This window comes from Elephantulus edwardii, unplaced genomic scaffold (genome assembly GCF_000299155.1).
Source record: "Elephantulus edwardii isolate Elephantulus edwardi_28Jun2011 unplaced genomic scaffold, EleEdw1.0 scaffold00273, whole genome shotgun sequence".
NCBI classification, from domain to species: Eukaryota; Metazoa; Chordata; class Mammalia; order Macroscelidea; family Macroscelididae; genus Elephantulus; species Elephantulus edwardii.
The window spans coordinates 1336864-1355571 of NW_006400023.1; the positions used below are offsets into that span (position 1 = coordinate 1336864).

The 18708-nt window shown below is 39.4% G+C and overlaps 1 protein-coding gene across 1 annotated transcript in view; it reads left to right on the top strand.

The window, feature by feature from the left end:
• The window catches only part of THEM4 (thioesterase superfamily member 4), a 47899-nt gene extending 31233 nt beyond the window's left edge, over positions 1-16666 (top strand). The window contains exons 7-9 of the mRNA XM_006900142.1: positions 5356-5466; positions 10548-10672; positions 16626-16666. Of these exons, the coding sequence (XP_006900204.1) occupies positions 5356-5466; positions 10548-10672; positions 16626-16666 (277 nt within the window). The remainder of the gene's footprint in view (positions 1-5355; positions 5467-10547; positions 10673-16625) is intronic.
• The last annotated feature ends 2042 nt before the right edge of the window (positions 16667-18708 follow it).

Genomic DNA, 18708 nt, shown 5'->3' on the forward strand with positions numbered 1-18708 from the left:
ATATTATTCAAAATGGGTGACCCTGGAGGACATTATGCTGAGTGAAGTAACTCAGTCACAAAAGGACAAATACTGCATGGTGCCACTGTTGTAAAGCAGGACTGACCTCAGGGTTGGGGAGAGACTGAGAAAGATGGGCTCAAAACTGTTTAAAAGGGATATGTGGTTAGGTATTTTTGTCATGATGGGAGTCCAGAGGAAAGGCTGCATAGTGGAGTGGACCTGGGGGAGGGTTTGTAAAACAATGAAAGATTTTTTTTTTACTTTTCCAAGAGGGTAGTGTACTAGGGGGGAGGGTTGGGAGGGCAGAAAAGTTCAACAATGAATGAATAGAAACACACCCCCCCAAAAAAAGAATGGGAATCCCAGAACACCTGATTGTGCTCATGTGAAACCTATACTTGGATCAAGAAGCAGTCATCTGAACAGAGCAAGAAAACAGTGCATGGTTTAAAACCAGGAAAGGATTATGTCAGGGATGCTTCTCCATACCTTTTCAGTCTATATGCAGAACAGATCATTCAGGAGGCTGGACTTAATGAGGAGGAATGTGACAAGGATTGGAAAAAGACTCCTCTGCAACCTACATTATGCAAGTGACACAACCTTGTGTCGAGTCACTTGCGACTCAATAGCGTCCCTATGTACAACAGCCCTAAACTCTGCTCTGTCCTGTGCCAGTCTCACTCTCTCTGACATTCCCACTCCGATTATCCCAGTCACTGAATCAATCCACCCCATAGTCTACCCCTCTTGTGCTGTCTCACTACCCTCCCAAGAATGATGTCTATCTCCAAGGACTGGTCCCTCCTTGCAGCATGTTCAAAGTATGTCAGACTAACCCCAGAGTCCTTGCCTCCAAGGAGCAGCCTGGTTTAACCCTCTCCAGGGTGAACCTGTTTGTTTTCTTAGCAGTCCATGGTACATTCAGTACTCTTCTCCAGCACCACAGCTCAAAGGCATCAATTCTCCTTCACTCCTCCCTTGTCATTGTCCAACTCTCTAACGCATAACTCATTGCAAAGAACATGGCCTGTATGAAGCACACCTTAGTTTCCAGAGAAACACCATTGCTCTTCAGTACTTGATGTTGAGCCTCAATCCATATTGAAGGCTGCAGTCCTTGACCCTCTGCAGCAAATGCTTCAGGTCCTCCTCAGTTTCAGCAAGCAGGGTTGTGTCATCTGTGTAACGCAGATTGTTGATGGATATTTCACCAGTCCTGATGCCACACTTCTCATAGAGCCCAGCCTCCCGGATCCCGGATAATCTGTTCTGCATACAGGTTGAAAAGGTATGGAGACAGGGCAATCCTTGGCATACACCCTTCTCAGTTTTGAACCATGCAGTGTTTTCCTTGCTCTGTTCTGACGACTTCCTTCTGGTCCGAGTATAGAGTTTGCATTAACACAAGCAAGTGTTCTGGGATTCCCATTCAGAGTTAGCCACAATTTCTTATGATCCACACAGTCAAACACCTTTGCATAATCAATGAAACACGGATAGACATTCCTCTGGTTTTCCCTGGTTTCAGCTAAGATCCATCTAACATTAGCTACAATATCCCTAGTACCACGACCCCTTTTAAACCCAGCCTGGACTTCTGACATTTCTCTGCCGATGTACTGTTCCAGTCGTTTTTGGATAATCTTCAGCCAACTCTTGCTTCCATGTGAAATCAGTGATATTTTTTTATAATTTCCACACTATTGGGTCACCCTTCTTTGGAATGGGAACAAATATAGATCTTTTCCAGTCACTTGGCCAAGTGGTTGTATATAATATTCTTTTCTCATAAATGATATTTCTTTTATTTTAAAGTAGCCAGTGCTATAGATGCAGCAAGAACTCCCCAGCAACTCCCCTAAATTACTTCAAAACAAATAGAAAATTTTACTTTCATTGTTGTTGTATGAAGCTATCTACCATTCATACCTTGTCCTATCCTGTGCCATCCTTACCATCTCTGAAATATCCCAACCCATTGTTAGTCACTATGTCAGTCCATCTTGTTAGAAGTCTTCCCCTCTTTCTCTGATCCTCCGCCTTTGCCAGCATGATGTCTTTTTCTAAGAACTGGTCTTGCCTGGTAATATACCCAGATTATGTGAGATGAAGTTTTATCATCCTTGTCTCTAAAGTGCAACCTGCTTACTACACTTCCTTCAAGACAGATTTGTTTGTTCTTTTGGCAGTCCATGGATATTCTGTGCTCTAATACCACCTTTCAAAGGCATTGGGGTTTTTTTCTTCTGTTCTTTTTATTCATTGTCCAACTTTCAGATGCATTGGAAGCAATTGAAAGACTGTGGCTTGGATCAATGCATCTTGGAATTTAAACTGACATCCTTGCTCTTTAGTACTCTGGAGAGGTCCTTGACAGCACATTTTCTCAATAAAATAGGTCTTTTGATTTCTGAGTGCTGCTACCATCGTCTTTGATTATGGATCCAAGTAAAATGAAACCATTGAAAACTTCAGTTTTTCTTCATTTATCATGGTGTTGCCTATTGGCCCCGTGGTGAGGATCTGTGTTTTCTTGACATTGAGATATAATGCATATTGAAGGCTGCAGTCCTTGATCTTCTGCACCAAGTTCTTCAGGTCCTCCTCAGTTTCATGAAACAAAGTTGTGTCATCTACATAATCCAGGTTGTTGATGAGACTTCCTACAGTCCTGATGCCACATTCTTCTTCATATAGACCAGATCCTCAAATTATTTGCTAAACATACAGATTTAATAGGTGTAAAGACAGGGTACAACCTTGATGCACACTTCTCATAATTTTAAATCCTACAACATTCCCTTGTTCTAGTTTACAACACTTCTTGGTCCATGTGTAGGTTTCACATGAGCATAGTAGAGTGTTCTGGGATTCTCATTGTTCTCACCGTTAGCTGTGATTTGTTATGATCCACAAGTCAAATGTCTTTGCATAGTCCATAAAAACACAAGTAAAAAATAAAAAAAATAAAAAAAACACAAGTAAATCTCTTACTAGTATTCTTTGGTTTTAACCATGATCCATCTGACATCAGTAATGATATACCTTGTTCCATAGCCTCTTCTGAATCCAGCTTGAATTTCTGGCAGTTCACTGTCGCAGTACTGTTCCAGCCATTTTTTAAATAATCTTCAACAAAATTCTTTTTACTTAAGATAGTAATAATTATTGTTCTCTAATTAGCACATTCTCTTGGATCACCTTTTTTTGGAATGGGAATAAATATGGATCTTTTTCAATCAATTAACTAGGTAACTGTCTTCCAAATTTCTTGGCATAGAGTGCTGAGCACATCCAGGCATCCACTCTTTGTTGACACATGCCATTTGATAATCCATTAATTCTGATTTCCATTAGAAAGTGATTATTCTTTACACTAATATATCAAAAAGCCAAGACCCAGATATAGATAGCAATGCAAACAATTACTGAGCTTACTCTTACAGAGACAAATGCTAAATAAGTTCATTTTTTTTTTATTTTTTATTATTTTGTGTGTGTGTACCGTCAAATCAGATCTGACTGGTACAGGAGGATATTGCGCCTCCTTCTCCGGCAGAGCATCTGGTGGATTCGAACCGTGTTTCTCTGGGATTGCAGTGCAGCGTCTTGCCACTAGGCCACCAGAGCTCCCCTCATTTTTTAAAATTTTTATTAATTTTAATGAAAATTTATAGAGACTTTGGATTTCCATTCATTGTTGCACTTTTCTCCCTGCCCACCCCTCCCCACAGTACGCTCTTAAATAAGTGCATTTCTCTTCATAAAACACAATTCCAGTTAGAGAGCATTTTTGTTTGCTTCGTTCTCCAGCACCGAGTCAGCCTCTTGGTTTGTCAACAGCAGGTCTTCTTTGTTATCAAATTTACTGTCAGGTAAAAATTTTCTTTTTTTAATTTTAATGAATACAGAGATTTTGGGTTTCCATTCATTCATTGTTGCACTATTTTTTCTACCCTCCCTCCCCCCAGTTCATTCCTCTTTTTTTTATTCCCCCTTGAAAGTCTGTTTTTGTCCCATTGCCACAGTGCTTGTCAAAGCCAGTTCAGATTAATCTCCTTTGTCAGTGTGTCCTTTGCCATTCCCTATCCACTCCTCCCTGAGATAGACTTCACCCTGATTCATAAGGAAAAGGGGATGGCGTATTCTCTTAGTTACTTCCTGCTGAAATGGGACGCTGTAGGTTCCAGGGTGAAGATCTTCTCTCACTACTCTAAAAGGCCCTTTTGGCAATAGGAAACATGTAGACTATTGTGGAGATTGATTTTGGAATTTAGATGCACTGTTATTAATTGTGCTTAGCTGTACATGTTCATATCCTTGAAGATGTATCATGGAAGTGTTGCAGCCTAGAAGACACATTTAACTAACAAGTTAAAAGTACATGAGTCAAAAATTAAAAAGCAATAATATTCCAAGTAGAGGTTCTAATAGTGGCACAAATCAAGTTATAGAGGGAAGGTAGTTCTTAAAATAAAGGCCTATTGACTAGCACTTTGTCTATTAAAACATAAAGGTTAGGAACCACAAGATGTAGAGGCTCAATTATGTCATCTTTTTAATTACCAGCTTTTTGAGAATTATGAAGTGCTTTGCTTAATTCTGGACAATCTAGATTTTCTTCAGATTTCCAAGAATTGTCAGCATCTGTAAATCCTTTCCTCTAAGATTTTTGCTTCTACCCCATGCTCCCCAGGAGAAAAATGAGCAGTTTTCCTCTCAAAGGATTTCCCAGCCTCAGAAAATGCAATAAGGGGTAATAAGGAGTCAGAACCAACTCAACAGCACCTGCACTTTTTCTACCAAACTTGTTCAGGTTTTGCCTCTTTTTTTTTAAAGACTCTTTCAATTTTGTTTCTCACTTTTTGCATTTGCAATGCAGTGATGACCTCCATTGGAGGCCATTTTTCATTCCAGACGTGAAGAGCTTTGGTTCACTGCCCAGGATCAGCAGGGTCTCTGGTCCTGTGCCCCCCATTTAGAGCCACAGCTGGGGGGGAGGGGGGCAGTAGCTGGGGATCTGCATTCTGGCTTGCCAGTCATGCTCCATTTTCTGAAATTTTAAGCAAAAATGTTTGTGATACATGTTTATTTTTAATTAAAACAAGATGTTTTCAAAGTTATGTTTTAGCTTTGTACATGCTTTTACTTCTAAGTTACAGATTTTTTTAACATGCTGTTGTGCTATTAACAAAATAAATCCAGATATGAGAGTATTATTTGACATTCAATTCCAAACATGAGCTAAGTGGACCTTTCATAATTAAATATATGGATATACTTAGATAATTTTTTTCACTCTCTCCTGAGAATTACTGAAAACATTTTTCTTCCTCCTCTTGAAACTAGATTTCTACATGGAGGTGCCATTTCTGCCCTGATTGATGATACTCTTGGTATGAATGCAATGGTCGCTGGGGGAATTGTCATGACTGCCAATCTCAATATCAATTTTAAAAGGTAAGTTTATTGAAATTCTTCTCCTCAAATGTTGTAGGTCGACTTCTCCAGCAACTAACCTTGATGAAAATTTGTGCAGTTTAGACTTATTCCTTTAGTACGATTGATTCTTGATCCTATGCCGCCTCCTGAAATGGTTAATCATGTAGACCTTCTGTGGGTGTGGTTGTGTGTACATTGTTCAATATTTTGCCCATAGAGTCCTTGGATATTGCAAATCAAGGATTGTGTTTTTTTCTTTAGTTCTTCTAGATTGAGAAATTCCAAGTGTGCCTTCCCTTTTAGGTTTCTAACTCCAGGTCTTTGCACATTTCATTGTAATACTTTGTATTCTCAAGCCACCCTTTGAGATCTTCCGGTCAATTATTTTACTTTTTTCCCTCTCCATTCACATGATGGAGTTTTGCAAAACCATTGACTTATTCATTGGAAATACCTTTCTCTGTATAATGAGTGGTGATTATGCACATAAGATCTCACTGGAATACACAGAAATTAGTTTGACTACATCTGTGGAGAGACAATGGAAACACTCAGTATCATCATTTAGAACACAGCCAGAGACTGACATTAGAATAGACCATGCATTGCACATATGCAAGATCAAGTTGAACAAAATTGAAACAAATGTATAAGAACCAAAGTATGATCTTGAGTATATCCCACTTGAATTTAGAGACTATCTCAAGAAGTTAATTGTCACATTGAAACACTTGTATACTAAGACTGAACAAACTGTGGATGACAAACCAGGACATCCTTTGTAAATAAAACATGATTAAAAGACATGAAAGAAAATAGATATTGGGGAAAATGGAAACCTCACAGAGTAGAAACATTTAAGTGGCAAAACATCTTTATTTTGAATCCCAAAGAATTGAATGGTTTTATGTCATAGCCCTCGGGGAGCCAGGTTATGTTTACTTATTCCTAAACAAATAACCTTAACAGTCATAACCTATTAAGGGCATTCTTTAGAAAAGAACTCTTCTCCCCTATCAAATATTTTTAGATTATTAGTTTTATAAGGTAACAAAGTTTTATACAAATGAGATTGGCACGGGATAGAGCACGGTTTAGGGCTGTTGTACATAGGGTCGCTATGAGTCGCAAACGACTCGACGGCACATAACAACAGTCCTTACATATCTATAGTTTCCACATTCAGTTGGATCACCTTTCTTGGGAATGGGAACAAATATGGACCTTTTCCAGTCTGTTGACCAGACAGCTATTCAGCTGTTTTCCAAATTTTCTGCCATAGACTGGTGAGATCATCCAAAGCTACATCAGTTAATTGAAACAAGTCAATTGGTATCACATCGATTCCTCAGGCCTTATTTTTTTGCCAATGCCTTCAGTACAGCTTCCACTTCTTCCTTCATTAACAATAGCTCCTGTTCATATGGTAGGGTTGCTATGAGTTATACTCGACTTGACGACACCAAACAGCAACAACAGTCCTTACATACTTCAGAATAAGATTCCATTTAATAGCAAACTGTAACAATTCTAAATCAATAATAGTAACAGTGCATTATATTGTATGAGCAAAACTGATAATTTACTAAGCCTCCTCCATGATGGGAGATTCCAACATACTGCTGTCAATTCCTGGCAGGTCAACTGGGCAAAGAAATTAGAGAAGATGTAAACATCCATGAAATAACAAGGGTCATTTATTGGATATATACCCTGCATCTGGTACTTGAGGAAAAGATCCTTTTCTCCATGTGCACAAACCATTTACAAAAGTAGATCATATACTGGTCCATAAAGCAAATCTAAATTTTTAAAGCATCAAAAATATATTATTGTTTTCCCATTGTTGCACATTTTCTTCCCCTCACTCTTCCCCCAGCCCTGTACACAGTATACCCCTTGTTCCAGATATTGTCATACACATTTTTGCTGTTATATGCCATCGAGTTGTCTGTGACTCATAGCGACCCTATGTACACTAGCTCTGAAACCTGCCTATCTTAAGCCAGTCTCATTGTCTCCCATAGACCTAATCCCATTTCTCCAGTCACTGGGTCAATATTTCTCATCCAGGCCTTCCTCTCCTGTGCTGTCCCTCCACCCTTCCAAGCATGATGTCCCTTTCCAAGGACTGATCTGTCCTGGCCACATGCCTAAAGTATGTGAGATGGAGCCTCAAAATCGTAGCCTCTAGGGAGCATCCCAGTTTCCCTTTCTCTAGGACAGACCTGTTTGTTCTCCTGGAAGTCCACAGTATGTTCAACACTCTTCTTTAGCACTACAACTCAAAGGCATCAATTCTTCTGTCTTCCTTAGTTGTACATGTAAAATAAAATCTAAATTTTTAAGAATTGGGATATTAATTCTCATGTTCTATGATCATATTGTTCGAAGTAAAAAAATAAGGAATCTTTTAAAATCTGTGGTAAATAAGTTAGATTTACTGAATATCTCAAGGACCCCCAAAAGAACAAACAAATCTGTCTTGGAAAAAATACAACCAGGTTGGTCCTTAGAGGGAAGAACAGTGATATTCCATCTTACATACTTTGGGCATGTTGTCAGGAAGAGCAGTCCTTGTAAAAAGACTTTATGCTGGGATTGGCACAGTGACCATAGCAGTGGGCTTGAGCATCTCAGATCATGAGGATGGCATAGAAAGGGCAAGGTACAGATCTGCTGTTCATGGTGTTGCCTTGAGTCAACTTTATGGCACATGAGGACAATTAGAACTTTAACAGTCTCCACATTCTACAGAAACCATTGAGGTTTGTGAGGGACTTTTCTCAATTCAGAGGCCCAGCTCCTTCCAGAGTGTATGAATTCCAGGATCCAGTATCTTTGTATGTGTGATAAATAGGTAACAAAATGTTCTCAGGTAGTCTTTTCCTCCCATGTTGGTGCAATGGACACCAGCCTAGCTTGTATCTTGTAAGCCCTGAGGACACCATCAGAAGTCCTAGGATTGTTGTGGGGTCAACTCTAGTTAGCCTCTAAGAGCTAAGAATGAAGGCAAGGTGATTCTCTAGAGTAAAGGGAGTATGTTTAAGTGTGTGAAAGAGAGAGACAGAGGGAAAGGAAGAGAGAGTAAAGTTGGTAGGAGAGTGAGGTCCTGGGCAGGTGAGAACACTTGACATTCATTCCCTCAGCTCTCCGCTCAACTCAGTGTCCATTTAGAACCAACTCATAACTGACCCTGCAGTGGGGTTTTTAGAGACTTTAAATTGTACAGGAGGAGAAGGCCCATGTTTCTCCCATAGAACTGCTGGTAGGTAGATTCTAATTGCCAGAGAGGGACCACCTTTGGGTTAGCAGCACAATTCTGTATGTACTATACCACCACATCCCCTCAAACCTTAGTAAATTTTGACTACAAAAGGACAAAGCTTGATAGTGCCATCTTGTGGCTTGGAAAATGTTGGTGGTAATATTAAGAGATCGTAGGAGCACAAACTAGGTAATCACAATGAGTGTCCTCAGCTGGAGTAGTTTTCTCATCCACATGGTGGTACTACAGGAACATGAAACATCTCCCTGGCTGGTTTTTTTGCCAACGTTTTTTTTTTTGCCATCTTTTTGCCAACTGAAATTTCACCTGTGAAGAGAGATTCTTTCCATTTCCTGTAGGTGACTATAATCATTAGTCACAGATAGCTATTAAAATGAAATTAAATTAAAAATTATATTTCTCATTCAGGCTAACCACATTTCAAGGGCTTAATACCATTCATAGCTACCATATTATTCAATAACAAACTATACAGCTCTGATACAGAACATTTCCATCATCATAGAAAGTTCTTCTAAGGAACACTGACTTAGCACAGTAAGCTGTTACCATCAATTTGTTATTAGGTACCTTTCTTATTTTCTTTTTAATTAATTTTAATGAACGTTTACAGAGATTTTTTTATTTCCATATATTCATTGTTACATTTTTTCCTTGCTCACCCCTCCCCCCCAGTTCACTCTTTTCTTTGAAAAGTAAAAGAAAAATTAATTCATTGGTATAGAATCCCCCCCCTCCTGTCACGAGTACACTCCACTATGCAACCTTCATTCTGTACTCTTAACCGTAATACCCAATCTTATATCGCTTTCAAACACTTCTCTCTCATCTGTTTCAATGCAGTATACATAATTTATCCAATTTTTTTTAGTCTCACCCCAACCCTGATGTCAGTCCCATTCTATAATAGTAGCACCATACAGCACCTGTTCTTTTGTGACTGAGATACTTCACTCAGCATAATGTCCTCCAAGGTCACCCATTTTGAATAATATTGCATGAGTTCCTTGTTTTTCAATGCTGCATAGTATTCCATTGTGTGAATATACCACAGCTTCTCTATCCATTTGCTTGTTTATGGGCACTTAGGTTGTTTCCAACTCCTTGCTATTGTGAACAAAGCCTCAATAAACATGGGCGTGCATATACCTGCTTGGATGGCAATTATGGTCTCTTTGGGGTGTATTCCCAGTATTGGAATTGCTGGGCCAAATGGTTTTCTATTTGCAACTTTTTGGGAGAGCACCATACAGTCTTCCAGAGTGGTTGTACTATTTTACACTCCCACCAACAGTGAATAAGGGTTCCAGTTTCTCCTCAACCTCGCCAGCATTTGTTGTTTGCTACTCTGTAAAATTTTGCTATTCTTACTGGGTTGAGATGAGATCTCATAGTTTTTTGGTTATTAGGAACCTTTCTAATGACACAGTGCAAAGTTTCGGCTACTTGAAGAGAATTAGTGAGACGTTTTTATTGTGACAGTGGGAATAATTGTAGCTGATTGTCATCATCTTGTGACTCTTTTTACCTCTTCAAATGCCTTCTGCTCCCTACACATTTTTCTCTGAACCTCCAGAGAGATTCAGCAGTCACAGAACTAAAGTTGCTGGCCATCACTTTGACCCCAGCCTAGAAGGACACCTGGTCACATGGATGACATGAAAGACTGTCCATGTCCACATCCTTAACGATATTTTATCTAAGCCTGTGAATAGCAGTTGTCCTAAATTTCTACACCTTGTAATGTTCTTTGATTATTTGTCAGCATTACAAAACTGTAATTAAAAACCTATCTTTTTTTTTTCTGCAGACCTATCTGCATTAATTCCGTTGCTGTGATAAATAGCCAACTTGATAAAGTTGAAAGAAGGAAATTGTTTATTTCCTTTAATGTTCGAAGTGTTGATGAGAAGACCCTCCACGCCGAAGGAACAAGTAATACACTGCTGTTTGTCTGTCTGTCTGTGTAGCTCCCTCTCCTTTTATTTACTTATTGATTGATTGATTGATTTGTCTTATAACACATATACCCCCACATTTTTAACTCCATAGCATACAGTGAACAAGTTAAAGGTATACTTCACATTGCTGGTAGAGAACTATTTGCCAGTCTCTAAAAATCAAACCTACTTCCAGAACTTTATCATCTATCAGGTATACTAATTTGGCTTCAGCTCAAAGATTAGAAATTAGATTCCACTCAGATACAACTTGGAAGAAAGGCCTGGTGATCTACTTCTTAAAAAGTCATCCATTAAAAACTTTGTAGAACACAGTTCTGACATGCATGGGGTTGCCATAAGTCAAAACTCATATGACATACCTGGCTTTTATCCCAGTGAGTGAAATCACAGTGTGTGTGATTAATGTAGGGTTCCAGTAATTGCTTCATGTGATGTTATCTGCAGTTAAAAATATGTTAAATGTAAATATCCATCAATAGAAGTCCACAGAATATCATTGTGTCATAAAAAAATAAGGAAGCTCTTTAAGTATGATAAAAAGCAAGCTCTAATATATGTTGAATGAAAAGTACAAAGTACAGGATTAGGAATGTAGTTATCAGTAATATGAAAAGGGGAGGATCCCCTTTATTGTCTCTCTTATCTTCCTTTCTCCTCTTCCTCTATCCCTTCATTTCTGAATAATTTTTCGAAAGCAATTAGATGTGGTGCTGGAGAGGAGTCTTAAACACACCATGGACCGCCAAGAGAACAAATAAGTCTGTCTTGGAGAGGGTGAAACCAAGTCTCTCCTTGGAGGCTAGGATTTTGAAGCTCCGTCTCACATACTTTGGACACGTGGCCAGGAGGGACTCAATGTCAAGAAGACAAAGATTCTCACCACTGGACCAATCGGTAGCATCAGGATGGATGGCGAAGAGATTGAATACAGCTTCAGTTTGCTCGGCTCCACGGTCAATACTCTTGGCACCAGCCGCCAGGAAATAAAAAAACATATTGCGATGTGAAAGTGCGGTTAGGGACCTCTCTAAAGTACTCAAGAGCAACAGTGTCTCTCTGGAGACTAAGGTCCGCCTGATACAGGCCATGGTTTTTGCAATCACTTGTTATGCATCAGAGAGTTGGACATTGACTAGGGAGGATAGAAGAATTGACACCTTTGAGCTGTGGTGCTGGATAAGAGTATTGAATGTTCCATGGACTGCCAAGAAAACAGATCCATCCTAGAGAGGGATGAACCAGGCTACTCCTTGGAGGCAAGGATTCTGGGGCTTCGTCTGACATACTCTGGACATGTTGTAAGGAGAGACAGGTCCTTGGAGAAGGACATCATGCTTGGTAGGGTGGAGGGACAGTGCAGGAGGGGAAGACCTTCTATGAGGTGGATTGATTCAATGACGGGGTAATCGGGTTGGGTGTGTCAGTTCATGCGATTGGCACAGGATAGAGCAGGGTTTAGGGCTGTTGTACATAAGGTCGCTATGAGTCGCAAACGACTCTACGGCACATAACAACATCTATCTATGCCTGTTACTACCTTGTCTTTTTTTATTTTATTTATACTGATTTATTTACAAAGTTTGAATACATTGTTTTTCACAAAAGATCCTTCCTTCACCCTCTCACCAATTGAATTGTGCAATCCTATGATTAACCCTCCACCCTACCCCTGCCCATCCTAACAACTCTGAGTCCACCTTCCCCCCTCCATGGATCCTCATACTCATTTACAATAGTTTTATACAGGATTTGTCCTTGTGGGACTGAGTTCACTCAGCATAACGCTCTCCATTCCCTCCCAAGTTAGGTAGTAATTTACAAAATCATTGCTCCTGCGTGCTGCATAGTATTCCATTGTGTGAATGTACCACAACTTTCCCATCCATTCATTGTGGTTGTACACCTGGGCTGTTTCCCTGTTCTTGCAATGGTAAATAATGCTGCTATGAACCTTGGTGTACAAGTCTCCATTTGAGCCTAAGTTCTTATTTTCTTGGAGTATATTCCAAGCAATGGAATAGCTGGGCCATATGGAATTTCTATGTTCAGCTTTTTGAGGAAGAACTTGCTGTGTGAAACCTGTACCTGTCTTCTGGTAGAACCGATAAAGCAGGTATGTGTGCAAGCTGTCTGTTCACTGTGCAGAGCAGTTGAGGGAAGATTGGACTGGTGTTAGTTACAGTCTGTCGTCAATCAGGTGGAGCAGGAACTGGTCATGCATCTGAAAGTTGGATAGTGAATAAGGTTGCTAGAAGAAGAATCTATGCTCTTGAGTTGTGATGTTGAAGAGTACTGAATATCCCATGGCCTGACAAAAGAACAAGCAACTCCGTCTTAGAGAAAGTGCAACCAGATGTTGCTTAAAGGCAAGCTTCCTCTCTCTTTGGAAAGAGTCGTCATATTTGGAAAGGTGGCAGTTCAGTGAGGAAAGGATATATATTCCTTGGAAAAGGACATCATGCTTGGAAAGGTGGAGGTTCAGTGAAAGAGAAGACAACCTTCAAGATGGATTGGGATGTTGTTGTTGTTGTTATGTGCCGTCGAGTCGCCTGCGACTCATAGCGACCCTATGTACAACAGCCCTAAACCCTGCTCTATCCTGTGCCAATCTCATTGCCTCTGACACATCCATCCCGATTACCCCAGTCACTGAATCAATCCACCTCATAGAGGGTCTTCCCCTCCTGTGCCGTCCCTCCACTCTGCCCAGCATGATGTCCCTCTCCAAAGACCTGTCTCTCCTTACAACATGTCCAAAGTATGTCAGGCGAAGCCCCAGAATCCTTCCTCCAAGGAGCAGCCTGGTTTAACCCTCTCTAGGATGGATTGGGATCGTGACTGTAATATTGGACTCAAGTATATCAGAGATGGTGAAGATGACATAAGATAGGACGAGGTACAGATCTGCTCTTCAGGGTCACTGGGTCATAGTCAACTCAGTGGCACCTGATGAAGCTGCAGGTAATAGATACGTGACTGTATCCTGTTGCCAGCTCTGCTAAAGAGAAAAGGAAAACCAGCAAAAAATACCCCTTAAAAATATTATAAGATTAGACAGTATGAGAAAACAGAAAAACTAAAACTGAGAGGGATGTAAAAAAAAGTGACGAAAAACAGATAAGAGAGAAAGGAAATAGAGCAAGGGAAAGGAAAAAAGCTAGAGAGAAGGCAGAAGAAATGGAAAAACCCATAATCGCAAAAAAAGAAAATTAAACAAATTGAAAGGAGAGGGGAAACTCATTTCTGTTCTAGCTGACCCTCCAAGTGGGGTTTCGGAGGCTTTAAATATCAAGAAAGGAGATTGCTCTTCCAGACCAGTTGGTGGTTTTGAACTGCCAAAGGATTACCTTCGGGTTAGCAGCTCATCTCCCTACACTTCACACCACCAGAGCTCCTTAACAAGCAAACAGAAGCTCCAAACAAGCAAACAAAAATCCAAAATCAATTGAAATTTAAAAAGGGAGAAAAGGGAGAGGGCTTTTGGAAAAGGGGGCTGGGCACCGGATTGGTGCCCTTGCCACAGGTGGTTGGAGAGGTGAGGTGTCTGGTCTGAGATAGTTTCTCTGCCAGTCAAACAAGTTTGGGGTTAAAGTGCTCAGCCATGCCGTCATTTCTGCTCATTTGTGGGGTGGATGAGACCACAACATGTGGTCTAGAATTAGCACATCACCATTATTTGTCTAGGGGGAACTCTTATTATTTTATTTTGATATATCTGACTGTGTCACTCTTGCTCCCTGCTTGCACTTCAAACCACAAACCACTTACCTCAGGTTAGCAGCGCAGCTCCTTAACCACTTCACCATCAGAGTTTGGTGTTACGGGTTTTTATTTACTTCTTTGGTTGGGTTTGTGTTTTTTTGTGTTTGGGTTTGTTTTGTTTTGTTTCCACAGTAGTTGGTGAGTTTTTAAAGCATACCATGATATGAGTCAGGACATCTTAGTTCTATTATGTATTTTTCTTTTTCTCTCTCTTTCATATCTTCCTCTAACTTTGTCTCTCTGTTTCTCTCCATTTTTCTCAGTTTCTGTGTGTCTCTTTAAAAATTATCTTAAGAATAGGTTTGAACACCAATGATCAAAGACCAGATGAATTGTGAGATGGCATCAAGGGCATCATCCATGTAGAGAGTACAGAGGTCACTACAAAGACAAAGGGGGAAAAAAGCCAAAATGGATGTCAGAAGAGACTGAAAATTGCACTAGAGTGTTGAGAAGCCAAAACAAAGGGAAGAGATGTTGAAGTAAAAGTTAAACAGAAGATTTCAAAGGGCAGCTAGAGGAGACAAAGCAAACTGTTATAACAGATTATGCAGAGACCTAGAATTAAAGAATAAAAGAGAAGAACTCAACTCATTTGACAGTTCTGAAGCTAAAATTATTGATAAACAAATTCAAGCCTTAAGTTTTAATACTTAGAGATGCTATGGGCAAAATTTTTGAATGATCTAGGAAGCATTAAAAGAAGATGAAAGGAATAAAGCAAATCAATGTACCAAAAAGAATTGGCTGACACTGAAATATTTCAGGAAATACCATATGATCAAGAGCCAATGGAAAGGAAGATAGAAGTTCAAGCTACAATGAAGCTGAGTCCATATTGAAGCCTTCAATGTTTAACCTTCTGCAGCAAGTGCTTCAAGTCCTACTCACTTTCATCAAGCAAAGTTGTATCATCTGCATAACAAAGGTTGTGGATGAGTCTTCCTCCAATCCTGATGCCAAATTTTTCTTCATAGAATCCATATATCTATCCATATCTGTCTCTCCCTATTTCCCTATCTATCCTTCTCTGTTTCTCTCTTGCTGTGTGTGTGTGTGTGTGTGTGTGTGTGTGTGTGTGCGCGCGCAGGATGGAGAAATGCTGCCAGCCACTTGGTTGGAATGAGGTGGCTCCCCTGATCCCGGAGAGGATGTGGGAACAAATGAGAGATCACATCTTATCAGACAGCTGCCAACTGTCCCACACTACCTTAGCAGGCCAGACTTCAGAATGGCTGGGCCATGCTGTTTACAGTTCTGGGCTCCATCACTCGCCTTAGTCAATATTTTCCTTCCGTTTCTTTGGTTGAACATGTTTGAAGTACTCCTTTTCTTTATCCACTCAGGATTCCAGGATTAGCCTTCTTATCTGCTGTCCTTGTTTGCTATTATCTTGAAGAGAGGTATAAGCTCTCATGAGTTTATAATAAGTCACTCATCTTACCCAGAAATCACTTTTTTCTTTTCATCTTATTGATGTCTAGAACTTCTTTATATATTTTATATTAAATAAGTCTTTGTAGGTTATATCTTTTTAATAAATATGTAAATGAGCAATAATGGATGAATGAAAATTTAACCTTTCTGTAAATTTTCCTTAAAACACAAGTTTTTAAAAAATGAAAATTCTCCCCAAAAAATGTTTAATGTTGTTACATTTATTGCTTTTTCCTCCTTTATGATTAGTGCTTTATGTGTCTTGCCTAAGAAATTTCTTTTTTTTCAAAGTATCAGCTGTTTATAGAAATGATGGAATAAAAGAGGAAAAGCGAGATCATGAATAATTTTAATTCATATTCAATGTAAAAACCATTCCAGACTGTAGATTATTCTTCCTGTCTCACTAAAGTTTTCAATATCATAAAAGTGCCAGATGGCTTGATTTTAGTTTTACCTCCTTCTACTTCCTTATCTCTAGTGGAAGTAGTAATGAAGCATAAAAATGACCAAGTGAGAGAGCCCTGATTACCCAGTGTAAAGTAACACCGTGTTGTGATAGTCAAACGTTGATTATTTAACTGGAAATAAGTTAAGAGTGGGCAGACAGAAAATACAAATATGAATCTATACCCCTTTATATCTGTGTCTTTCCTCTAAAAACTAGTCCCATCAGATTGTAATCAAATGACTTATAATCATTTTCTCTTATTTTGTTTGGCTAGGTTTGTTTATAAAACTGGATCTTGATAAAAGTTTGACATAAAAAGAGCTGCTGGGAAATCCACACCATTCTGCCTCCGGTTCTTCCTCCTCCAGAAGAAGCTATTGTCTCCACTCCTATTCCTCTTGCCCACTGCCAAGTTCAACATAGGAAGAAGTCTGCCAATACCAACCTCCCCAGTCTTCTGAATACAGCTCCAGGAACTCAGTCTCCACCTTCTCAAGTTTTGACACAGAAGCTTTCCCTGTAACAGTAAACCTGTGTTTCTGGATCTCCTTGGGAAAAGTGTCTAGTTCTCCTATGATTTGGAGAACTCCCAAGATTAAGGTTCCACCACCAGCCCCGACATCTGTTCACTGCAGGCTAGAGAAACAGTTCTTGTTAACAAAAGTATTAACACAAACTAAACATTCTGAAACAAAGTAATAAATATGTGGGTACATGGATGTATCTATGTGTGTGCATTGTAAATTGGTTATTTGTATTGTATCTGAACAAGCAGATCTTTGAGGCTTTTGTCAAAATGGCATGGCAGAACCATCTGACCTCATCTAACTTCAGAAGCAGGGAAGAAAATCATCAGGATCAATAACCCAAAGCTGAATCCTTAGAGGTCAGACATACCTCCTATCACTACCTGTTTTTAAAAATCCACAATTCTGACAGAAACTACCCCTTCACACAACTCTACTTCACTGCTGATTTCTAACACTCATTGCAATAGCCTCACAGATTTTGTAGACCGTGCTTGGAGTTATGGGGTTTATTAGGAAAGGAGCAATATAATGATTGCACCATTTTACACTCCCACCAACAGTGAATAAGGGTTTCAGCTTCTCCACAACCTCACCAGCATTTGTTTGCTGACCTGTTGAATTTTGCTATTGTTATTGGTATGAGATGATATCTCATAGTTATTTTGCTTTGCATTTAAGCATTTCTTCATGGGATTGTTTGCCATCTTAATGTCTTCTTTGGTGAAGTGTCTGTTCATATCCTGGGCCCATTTTTCAATTGATTTTTTTTACCTTTATCTTGCTGTGGTGCTGGAGTATTTTATAAATTCTAGGTATAAATCCCTTATCAGACATGTCATTACCAAATCTTTTTTCCCAGTCTGTGGATTCCTTGTTTTATCCTGCTGGAGAAATTTTTGGGTATGCCTGGGAATTCATCTATTATATCCTCTCCCAGTTATAGGTTTTTCAGGATGCTTGGAAGACTGTTTATGTTGTGGATTAGGGCTTGTAGAGCTCTTCCAAGCTTTTCTCTAATGAAGTTTTTAGTCCTTGATTTTAGTCTGAGATCCTTGATCCACTTTCAGTTTTTTGTGTATGGAGTGAGGTATAAGTCTTGCTTGAGATTTCTGCAGATGGCTTTCCAAATTTTCCAGCACCATTTGTTTAAAAGACTGTCGTTTCCTCACTTAATGGATTTAATCTCCTTGTCAAAAATGAGTTGACCATAGGTAGATGGGCTGATTTCTGGGTTCTCAGTTCTCTGACATTGCTCTATGTGTCTGCCATCGTGCCAGTACCAAACTCTTGACCACCACGACAGCATTTGAAATCATGGAGTGAGATGCCTCCTACCTTGTATCTCTTTTTAAGGAATGCTTTGCTTATTAGGAGCCTCTTTCTGTTACAAATTAAATTGGAGATTGCTTTTCCCATCTCGTTGAAGAATGAAATTGGTATTTGTATTGGGATTGCATTGAACTTGTAAAGTGCCTTTGATAGTATTGTCATTTTCACAATATTAAGTCTTCTACCCTTGAGCAAGGGATATTCTTCCATTTTTCCAGGTCTCTCTTTGTTTCTTGTAGTAATGTTTTGTAATTTTCTTTGAATAGATCCTTTGTTCTTCTGGTTAGATTTACTCCCAAGTATTTAATCATGTGATTAGCTATTGTGAAGGGTATTGTTTTACGTAGCTCCTGTTCTGTATTCTCTTTGTCACTGTAGAGAAATCCAGTTGATTTTTTTGTATGATGATCTTGTATCCTGCCACTTTGCTGAATTGGTCAACTATGTCCAGTAGATTTCTTGCTGAATCTTTAGGGTTTTCTAAGTATACTATCATAT